The following is an 11,618-nucleotide window of genomic DNA, read 5'->3' as shown; positions in this document are numbered from 1 at the left end:
CCGAAGTCCAAGCAGGCGTTGGAGTTGGCACAGGCTCAAAGCAGCAGCTCCAGCCAGCATAGAACAGCAAGCAGCGCCACTTGACAGCGCCACTTGACAAGGTACTAACATCACTGAAAACAACGCTGGATTGGATTCAGTAACAGTAGTCCTTAACTTCCACCTTATCCACCAGCCAGCCTTAGTTATCCTATGCAAAGTACTCTGTTATATCTGTCTGTCTTTCAATGTTAATGTATATGAGATGCACAAAGTGTCCTGTGTAAAGAAGCCGTAAAGCTTTCTAGGATCTCCTTTTATTTGACCTTGTACCAGTGATTTGTGCTGTAATGAAACTGTACTTTTTCCCATTACAAACTTCTAATAAAATAATCAATCAATCGGAATGAAAGACAACATTGGGTTTTCTTTCCATAGTGGTATATTTAACAGTGGCTTTTGACTTGACTTCCCTCCAGGCTCCGAAGTCCAAGCAGGCGTTGGAGGTGGCACAGGCTCAAAGCAGCAGCTCCAGCCAGCATAAAACAGCAAGCAGCGCCACTTGACAGCGCCACTTGACAAGGTACTAACATCACTGAAAACAACGCTGGATTGGATTCAGTAACAGTAGTCCTTAACTTCCACCTTATCCACCAGCCAGCCTTAGTTATCCTATGCAAAGTACTCTGTTATATCTGTCTGTCTTTCAATGTTAATGTATATGAGATGCACAAAGTGTCCTGTGTAAAGAAGCCGTAAAGCTTTCTAGGATCTCCTTTTATTTGACCTTGTACCAGTGATTTGTGCTGTAATGAAACTGTACTTTTTCCCATTACAAACTTCTAATAAAATAATCAATCAATCGGAATGAAAGACAACATTGGGTTTTCTTTCCATAGTGGTATATTTAACAGTGGCTTTTGACTTGACTTCCCTCCAGGCTCCGAAGTCCAAGCAGGCGTTGGAGGTGGCACAGGCTCAAAGCAGCAGCTCCAGCCAGCATAGAACAGCAAGCAGCGCCACTTGACAGCGCCACTTGACAAGGTACTAACATCACTGAAAACAAAGCTGGTTTGGATTCAGTAACAGTAGTCCTTAACTTCCACCTTATCCACCAGCCAAGAACAGCGCCACTTGACAAGGTACTAACATCACTGAACAAACACAATATAGCTATGATTACTGTCAGAATATCAAGTTTGAACCTTTGAACAAAACAAGTTTTAAACCAAAGATTTCACTTACCCTACCTAAATTGTACATATGGTAGTGTAATGGTAGGCTTATATTAACTGCCATTTATGCTGCTGGGGCTAAAATTAAATGCAAGTCACGCTTGTTAGTGGGGGAACCCATCTTGATAAGGCAGTCAACATTTGTCTGTAGCAAAGTGTGGTGAGTGTATGCAACCAACACTGATAATTTGAAATCATTAACAGGTTAATAAGTAAAATGGTGGTTAGTTGCTGTCCTACTTGTATGTTTCCTACTGCTTTAATATTGTGTGTTTACTCTGTAGGTCCAGACCCAGCTGACTCAAACACTCAAACCAACTGCAGCAGATTCAGCACCGGCTGAGCCAGAGTCAGAAAGAACTTCAATAGGCCCAAGACCCAAACGCAGCAGGTAACAAATTACTACACTGTCTGTATGTATATTTTGGCGATGTGGAGGCAGCCCGCCCCCCTTGCTAAGCACGGAAACTCTTTTTTTCCCCCCCTAGGTCCCTACCTGTGCCCATATGACTTGGACGTGCAAGTTGTGTTCAGTGCCCTTTAATGGTCGAGCACAATTATTCACACATTATAGGCTGCAGCACAGTCAGTCTTCTGGAGTCAGTCCACTGCCATGCCTGTATAGGGATTGTATGTGCACATTTAAGACTCTTAGTGCACTTGGAGCGCATTTATCTCGCAACCACAATGCTGAAATTAGCAGTAGTAAAGATCAGAGTCAGGAGCATGTGTCACAAGTGTCATTCAAGTGTCCTCTGTGCACATTAGAGCAGCCTTTCTCTGAGTCTGGGGTCTTCTATCATTTGAGAAGGCATTTAAAAAACCACGAGACAGTGGAGTGCCCATACAAGGACTGTAACTACAGTACCAATGTAACCAGTACCTTCAATGGTCATAAAAGTAAACAACACCAATCAGGTCTTTCTTCAGATATTTGCAGTTACATCATCAGGGATGAACATGTGCAGAGTCTACCAGGCACTAGTTCAGAGGTCGCTAGTGAAGAGGACACTAGTGAACAATCTCCAGGTCACCAGACAGAGAGAGAGGATGCTCAGTGGAATACAGATGGATTGAAAGATCAGCTCAAACATAATGCAGCTTCTTTATTTCTAAAGATGCAGGCTATCCTTCATGTCTCAAACATAGCTACCCAAGAAATAGTGGACCACTTGAATGACATCTTCTCTTTGTCCAAGCCATTGGTCAGGGAGGCTGTCAATGAGGTTTTGCAGCGATATGGTCACAATATTACAGATTGTGCTCTGGATGAAGTTGTCGAAGCAGTCATGGACTCTAATGTTCTCTTTAGTGCCACATCTGCAGGTGCAGAGTTGTCGTCTGCCAAGCGCAGAAAAAGATTTTTTGAGTGCAACTATCCATTAGTAAAACCAGTAGAATATCAGCTGGCGCAACCTGGCCATACGATTATGTATGTTCCAATCCTTCAAATGATTCAGGAGTTGTTTAAAAACACAGATATTCTCAGCAAGATCAGAGAAGCAGACACGGGATCTAGTCAATTTGTATCATACCGGGATGGCTCTTATTTCAAAGAGAATGAGTTGCTCTCTACAGAAAATCTAACCGTGGCTCTTCAGCTCTATGCCGACGACCTGGAACTGTGTAATCCTCTCGGCACATCCCGTAAAATTCACAAAGTTTGTGCAATCTACTGGGTCCTTGCCAATGTGCCCCCTAAATACAGATCAACATTACACAATATACAACTGGGCATGCTAGTTAAAGTGAAAGACGTCAAGGAGTATGGTTACGAAGCTGTACTTGCTCCATTGTTGCGCGATGTTCGTATTCTAGAGCAGGATGGTGTCTTCATAGAATCAGTTGGTCAGAATATAAAAGGCACTATCCTTTGCGTTTCTGCTGACAATTTGGGAGCCCATGGATTGGGTGGCTTTGTGGAGTCATTCTCTGGCGAGTATGTTTGTAGATTCTGCTTGGCCACAAATGAAGAGTTTCAGAAACATGAAGTCAGAGAAGGACAATTCATAGAGAGAACCAAAGACACCCATGACCTCCATGTCCAAAATGTTGCACAAAGTGACGTTCTGAGCAGCCAGTTTGGTGTTAAAGGTGACTGTGCTTTGCGCAAATCACTTGAATACTTTCATCCTATAACGGGTCTTCCACCAGATATTCTCCATGACCTTTTGGAAGGTGTAGTACCCGTTGAGCTTTCTCTTTGCATTAAAGAGATGATCAAGCTGAAATACTTTACATTAGAGTATTTGAATGAAAAGATTGCATCATTCCCATATCAGCACACTGATAAAGTAGACAGACCTCAGCCAATTCCCAAAACATTCATGAATCGAGGCACAATAGGAGGCAATGGGCATGAAAATGCCACCCTGCTCAGACTACTTCCATTATTTGTAGGCAATAGAGTACCAGAAGGTGATGGAGCCTGGTCAGTTTTGATGGATTTAAAAGAGGTGGTGGAATTGGCATTGTGCCAGTCATTTACCGACAAGGCCTTAGCATATTTACAGAGCAAAATTAGTGATCACAGACGGACCCTGCAAGAGGTCTTCCCAGAGTTTAAGCTTCGTCCTAAACATCACTATCTGGAGCACTATCCCACCCTAGTTAGGTGCTTTGGTCCCCTAGTGCATGTTTGGACTATGAGGTTTGAAGGGAAACACCGTTTTTTTAAGAAGGTGGTTCATGACACCATGAATTTTAAAAACGTTTTGAAGACTATGGCAACCAGACACCAAAACATGATTGCGTTTCACCTTAGTTCAGCATCCTTTTTCAGACCTGAGGTCCAAACATCCAGAGTTGACTCTGTACTGGTTTCAACTCTTCCAGAGGTAGCCCAGGCACACATTAGACAACACACAGCCAGTGACACAGTCTACAGTACACCGAAGGTGACCATCGATGGCATAGACTATACCAGTGAAATGTTTGTGTCTGTTGGACATAGTGGGGGACTGTCTAAATTCAGCAAAATTGCACAGATCTACCTTGTAAATCAAAATGTAACCTTCCTCTGTTGTGATTTTGAGACCTATTATTTGGAGCATCTCCGTTCCTATGAGCTGTCAGCCTCATGGTCAAGTCAATCTGTCTATGTGCTATCAGATCTCAATGACACACTCACATTCTCAGCATACAACATTGATGGCTTGCTGCTGTTGACTCCAAAGAGGTTCATTCATGTTAAAGACAACTAGTGCAGAAAGAAAAGGGGAAAAACAGCAATAGAAAAACTGTCAGTAACAATATCTGCCTGACCAAAAAAAGCTGTTGTATCTTTGACTGAATTTGCTTGACTGTAAATTTGCAATAGAAAAACTGTCAGTAACAATATCTGCCTGACCAAAAAAAGCTGTTGTATCTTTGACTTGCTTGACTGTAAATTTGCAATAGAAAAACTGTCAGTAACAATATCTGCCTGACCAAAAAAAGCTGTATCTTTGACTGAATTTGCTTGACTGTAAATTTGTAGTATTGTGTTATTTGGTATGCCTTGGTGGCACTTGTGTATGGTGATGTAAGCACTTGTGAGGAAGAGTGAGCTCTTTAATAATGATAATGCTGTGAAACCATGAAGAATACATTGTGTATATTGATATGCATTAATTATCCAATGTGTTTTTATTTTGTTGAATCTATGCTGCTGCATTGTCTGAATCAATGCTGCTCATTGTCTAAAGAAATCCTAACAAAAGTTGTACTTGTATCTATAACAATAAAGTACAACCTTGAATCTTGATGGTAACATTCTTGTGGCAATACTGATGTTTTACTTAAGTAAACGTATTAATACTGCAATATAAAAATGGTGTTACAAGTGAGTCTGGAATTCAAAATGTGCTATAGTAAAAGTACAAAAGTATTGGCATCAAATGCAGCTATTGGCATCAAATGCAGCGATGAGCACCAAAAGTAAAAGTATACTACTTATGCAGAAGGTCCCATTCAAGCCAAGGTGGATAATAACATGTTATCACTGTCCCATTTCAAGTCAAATGTATAAATCAGATATAAATCAGATCTACAAGCTATCGGCTATTTTCAAATGGCCGAAATGTATATAGTGCTGAAGTGGTTACTGTATGTTTTGTAGCTACTAGTAACTAAAGTTTTCAAATGTAGAATTCACTGACTTCCAGGTTTCACAGTGACATACATACACACACCAGTTACCAGGAATTTATGATTTGTTAGTATGTGTCTCTGTCCTTTTTTTTTTTTATCCCCTCAGCTCTAGACAGGCACATGCATTTTGTGAAATGCTCATCTGATCGATTTCACATTTGTTGGTTGTATTGGTCAGAAGCCAAGAGTGCATTGTTGACTGTAAAGTTGATCAGATAAGTGGTTCTTAAGAGGTTCACTCTGAATCTGTACAGACATTAGGGGCTGACATCATTTTGTAGGCAGAGGAGAACTTTTGCCCCCCCAAAAAAGCGATCTTTTTACTATTTACAATCTTTTTTTTCTTCTCTTTGTTGTTGAAAGGAAAGTGGTAGAATTATACTTTAGTCGTTATTTTTGTCTCGGATCTGTTGAAATAGCGAGGGACAGATATTGATAATAAACCTGCGTGCTACAAAATGATGTCACGGCTTAAAAGCCCCATGAATGTGTGTATGCTTGTAAATAGCAATGTATTCCTTTAACCTCTTAAATGTCTCTTATTCTTTAGGGTGATGGCAACCACAAACCCTCAGCCGATGCTTCTACGTGTTGTCGAGCCAAACCGTGTACGGAAATTAAAGCTCAGCTCACGGCCAGACTCTCTAGATGCACTGATTCGGATCCTAAAAGAACAGCTACAGTTAGACCTTGACTTCAGCTTGGAATATGAAGACCCAGACTTTGATGGAAACCGTACTGAACTAGTTCAAATTGAGGAGTTGCCACAAAAAGCTGTCGTACACATTGTACTCTCAAGAGATTCCAGTTCTGCTGGATCCAGTTCTGCTGCATCTACTGAAATACTGTCGGATGGCTCATCCCCAGAGCGTGTACAGAGGTGGCCAACAGGAACATTTCCAATTCCCAAGTGTGCCTTTGATGTTGAACTGGTTCTTCAAAAAGCAAATGCAGAATATGAAAAGACTGGAGCGCTTCTGAACTTGAGAAGGGACCAAAAGCATGACATCTTGGAAACCCTTGCAAAAACCATGTTTAGCTTCCAGGCTTACGAAAGCCAGAGCCAGAGAGAGCAGGTAGCAGAGGCACTTGTGACACAACATCCCTGTTTGAAAGAAGCAGGATCTGACACTGGTTGGGGTGGATGGACTACGAGTATCACACACAAGTTGGGAAATTACAGGACCAAGCTGAAGAAGGCAGGTTGTCTGGAGGTTGCTGTAAATGCTGGGAAAAAAAGTCGAAACCACCCTGAGAATCAATCTCCGCACACAAACATCAAAAGACCCAGGCGTGCAGAACTCAACTATCTGCCCAACTTTCCCCAAGGACAGGATGAGGAAAGTCTTGAGCTTGTGAGGAAGAACATAGTTGAAGAAGTGCAGAAGACTGAGCGAAACCTACCCCTCATTAGTAAGATGATGCAGACCACATTTGCCCTGCGGCGACAGGGTATCGTGATCACCCACCCACCGGTGAGACAGATCATGGACAAGTGGCCTGCTCTCAGGATGGAGTCTGAGGTAGGTTCAGTAAGCACAAACGTCTTTATTTTAACGATGCCCAGCTTTACACCCATACAGTTAGACACACATTCACACATGAGAGCTAACCAGTGCAATCACAATCCTACACCTTAGCCATTGAGCAGTTGGAAATTAAGTAGCAATGATTAGCAGAAAAGGCAACCTTGCATGCGCATCTAATGTCCTCTGAACTCTAGGGATATGACCCACACAAGAAATAATCTACCAAGCATCTGAACCTATTGTTCTGTTCTTTTGTTTTTTATAGGTCTATGCTGAGTTCCAGCGGGTAACGAACCAGAACCTGCCCAACAAGTTCTACGCCGAATTGGATCGCCACACTCCCCGCTTGATGGCAATATTTCGGGAAAAGGCATCCAGAACCGGAGCGGTCGCAGATGCTTTGAATGGAATGTTAAAGCTACATGATGAACAGGTAGATATTATTTATCTGCATAATATACGAAGTGTAATGACTCAAATTAAGGGCACGGTGGCGCAGTAGTCGGAAGAGCTGTCGCCTCACAGCTAGAAGGTGGTTGAGAAGCTGGGGGTGAGTTCTCTCCTCCGCATCCACAGTCCACACCCTAGGTGGGGTTGGCGAAAGGGCCTTTCTGTGTGGAGTTTGCCTGTCCTCCCTTGTCTCCTAGGTCAGTGGTTCTCAACCTTTTCAGGCTGCGACCCCCAAAATCACATTTTAACTTGGGACCCCCACCCTGACTATCACTAAGAGTTGTGAAAATAGCAGATCTACATGCTCACAACACATCGCAACGCAAGGCGTTGTGAGCATGTAGATCGGCTATTTTCACAATTTCTGCCTCTAATATTTGACAATTTGGCCAATGTTTAATTTGTCATTTTAGAGGTATTAAAGAATGCTTAAATTGTCACCTTAGAAATGTGTAGATACACTTAAACTTTATGTTGGTTTGTTTACTGTTGAGAGAGAAAACAATGTTGCACATTAAGTTAATCATCTGGGGACCCCCGAAAATAATTTGGGGACCCCCCCTGGGGGTCTCAACCCACAGGTTGAGAAACAGTGTCCTAGGTAATCCTGGTTTCTATAATGCCTCCCCCTGGCCAGCCGTGGCGCCTGATGGAGGGAAATGGAACTAGTTGAAATAATGTGTTCCTTCCACGCACTACATCCAACCGGGGATGTTCCCCCTGTCAGGTGATAAGAAGCAGGCTGCTCACTCCTCATGCACTGAAGGAAGCATGAGCTCAGTTCGGGGCCCTCCCCAGGTTGGGAGAGGGAGAGCAGAGACCAGGATTACAGTTTAGGAAAATTGGCACCAATTGGAAAAATGGGTTACAAAGTCATGGGATAAAAAGATGCAAATAAATGACTATTGTCCCTAAAGACTCATATTCGAGCTAATTCATTAGTAAATGTCTAAATATTTGCACTTTTTTAATCTTTATAGGAAGTGCATGATATCTACACGAAGCGGACAACTGTACTCCATGCCCTTCCGTTGTTCCTGCGAGAGGATGCCTCAACAATGTTCAAAACATGCACGGTGAGTCCTCATTATGACACCTGTGTATTAATATTCTAACAAGAGTCCTTCAGGGCTCCATACTAGTGTATTTTCTGTTATTGTGGGGAAAGCGTTCACTGAAAATAGCCGATTGACAAGCTCACAGTGTGACGCAGCACTGTGAGCTTGTCGATCTGCTATCTGCTATTATACCAATTGTATCCACTCAGAAGAGAACGCCACAAAGACCATGAGTTCAATTCTCTAGTATTACAGTTCCAAATGTGTATTTTTGTTTTATCTTTTACGATCACTTTGATTTGTCTTTGACGATCACTTTAATTTGCACTTGTTTATCCTGTCCCCAGTTCATTCTCCTGACATAATACTAAATACTACGAAGGTTGAGAAACCTCTTATTGAACTCTAGAGTGATGCGATTAGTATGTGATGTACATTTCCTTCATTCCTTCAGGAAATTGACAACGATCCAGGGCTCTTTGGCGGAGTTGTGCTCCTGACGGCGGCGGCAGTTGGTGATAATGTCAAGCGGGCTATACACTACAACCCGAGAGAAGTCACAGTCATCATTGAAGGTGAAGATGTGCTCTCCCTTCCCAGATTTAGCGATGCCGTTGTGGTTGTGTTTGGGCTGATGTATGCGCTCCATCTGAATTATCCAAAACAGCTGACTAACACCTTTGAATTCATTCAGAAAGTTTTGCTAGGATTAGATTCTGGCAAACTGGCACCCAAACTTGTGTCCCTCAAGAATGAGTTGTTTAGGAATCCTGATTTAGTTGTTTAGGAAGGTTCAACAAACTGCTTAATGGCTAGGAACTCAGAAAAGCTGGTTGAACTATCTCACGCTGATAGTTTCCTCCAAAAAAAAGGAAGGGCAACATTTCTAAAGCGTTATCAGTATTTTTTTTCTCTTTTTTACGTCGAGGGCCTTCCATCAGGCCTTGAGGTCAGTATCCACAGTTCTGCACTCTGACCAAGTTGGACAAGATGAGAGTGAATTTGTTGGACATTGTTCAATACCCATGTACACAGAGTTTGTTTTATTTACTTGAACCTATTTGGTGACTATTGATTTCACTTGCATTTAAAAGTGTACATTTCAGTTGTAGTTTGTAATTTAGAATTATTTTTTTGGCTGTATTCATCAACCGTGTAAAAGAAAATGCACTGTTTTGTAATGTTGGTTACTTTTATGAAGAGTTTACCAAACATTTGTGGAAACCAGCCTTAAAGTTTGCTGCACTAGTCCAGTTATTAAACTGTATGACCAATTTAAATGAGAATTAATTTTAGTTGCACTGTTGAAGATTACATTTCAGTTGTTTGAAGTTTACAATCTGTTCATGACGAGATGGAATTTGCTCATGAATGTTATGGATGTATTTAACGTGTTAAAAAAGTACATGATACTTTGCACTTTAGCTAGCTGGTTTGTTACCCGCTGAAACTCAGCATAGACCTATAAAAAACAAAATAACAGAACAAAAGGTTCAGATGCTTGGTAGATTATTTCTTGTGTGGGGCATATCCCTAGAGTTCAGAGGACATCAGATGATCATGCAAGGTTTTCTTTTCCATCCCATGGATGGGAAAGCTAATCATTGCAACTTAATTTCCAACTGCTCAATGGCCAAGGTGTAGGATTGTCATTGCACTGGTTAGTGCTCATGTGTGTGTAACTGTAGTATACTTGCGCAACAGCGCTGTGACCAAGACACAGACAGACACACACAGAGACACACACACATAGACAGACACAGAGACGGACAGACAGACAGAGGCAGACACAGACACACAGAGACACACACACAGACACATAGACAGAGACAGAGACGGACAGACAGACAGACAGACAGACAGACAGAGGCAGACACAGAGACACACAGAGACACACACACATAGACACAGAGACAGACACATAGACAGACACAGAGACGGACAGACAGACAGAGGCAGACACAGACACACAGAGACACACACACATAGACACACACACATAGACAGACACAGAGACGGACAGACAGACAGAGGCAGACACAGACACACAGAGACACACACACATAGACACAGACACATAGACAGACACAGAGACGGACAGACAGACAGAGGCAGACACAGAGACACACAGAGACACACACACACACAGAGACACAGACACATACAGACACAGAGACGGACAGACAGACAGAGGCAGACACAGAGACACACAGAGACACACACACACACACACACACACACACACATAGACACAGACACATAGACAGACACAGAGACATGGACACATAGACAGACACAGAGACAGACGGACAGACAGACAGAGGCAGACACAGAGACACATAGACACAGAGACACGGACACAGACACATAGACAGACACAGAGACGGACAGACAGACAGAGGCAGACACAGAGACACATAGACACAGAGACACAGACACATAGACAGACACAGAGACGGACAGACAGACAGACAGACAGACAGACAGACAGAGGCAGACACGGAGACACACGACAAACAGTGGTAGCAACCAGTTAAGCAGACTGCAACGCTCTGTTCAATTGTGTAGTAGATTTATGCAGACAGTTGTTTGATAACAATCTGCTCGTGAATGTAACCGTTAAAAGAAAAGTACATTGTACTTTGCACTTTTTGTAAAATAGTTTTTATAAAGTTAACCACACGTTTACATAAACTGGCCTGAAGGCATGTTTTTATAGCTTTTATGCTGTGGTCATTACATGTGTTTGGACAGAATTGATTGTTGCATTTTAATGCATACACTATGCCTCGGGTATTACCAAGCACTGGAAACTTTTATACATTGTATCTTTATTTGCTTTTTCAGTTTCAGTTTTTTGTCAGTTTATTTTTGTGTGGAAGAGGTCATTGGTGTTTAAAAAGTTTAAAAAATGACTTGTTTAAATGATGTCACTGTTAAAAAGTTTAAAAAATGACTTGTTTAAATGATGTCACTGTTAAAAATGTTAAATAAATTCATTTCATGGAAGTTGAATTTCTGCTTTTTGAGTTGATATAATTAAAAGCTCTAATATAATTGTTTCATGGTAATTGATAAAGAAGTACAAGTAACTCATTTATAAGTTCTGATTACTGATACATGGTACATGTAAGTGAAATATACAAGTACAAGTAACTCTATTTTTTAAAGTTCTGATAACTGACACATGGTACATGTAAGCGAAATATATAAGTACAAGTAACTCTATTTTTTAA

General features: G+C 41.7%; 1 protein-coding gene across 1 annotated transcript; it reads left to right on the top strand.

Moving 5' to 3' along the window:
- Nucleotides 1-1,033: 1,033 nt before the first annotated feature.
- LOC308302202 (sterile alpha motif domain-containing protein 3-like) lies at nucleotides 1,034-11,352 on the top strand. The gene is made up of 6 exons (XM_080746459.1): nucleotides 1,034-1,121; nucleotides 1,499-1,605; nucleotides 5,896-6,868; nucleotides 7,140-7,307; nucleotides 8,305-8,400; nucleotides 8,837-11,352. Exons 3-6 carry the CDS (start codon nucleotides 5,900-5,902, stop codon nucleotides 9,167-9,169), a joined length of 1,566 nt encoding a protein of 521 aa, XP_080602585.1. The 5' UTR covers nucleotides 1,034-1,121; nucleotides 1,499-1,605; nucleotides 5,896-5,899; the 3' UTR covers nucleotides 9,170-11,352.
- Nucleotides 11,353-11,618: the final 266 nt, after the last annotated feature.

This window comes from Nannobrachium achirus, assembly GCF_963921795.1.
Source record: "Nannobrachium achirus genome assembly, chromosome: 2".
NCBI lineage: Eukaryota > Metazoa > Chordata > Actinopteri > Myctophiformes > Myctophidae > Nannobrachium > Nannobrachium achirus.
The sequence above is the reverse complement of the archived record's forward strand: the minus strand, read 5'-3'. Positions and strand labels throughout refer to the sequence as shown.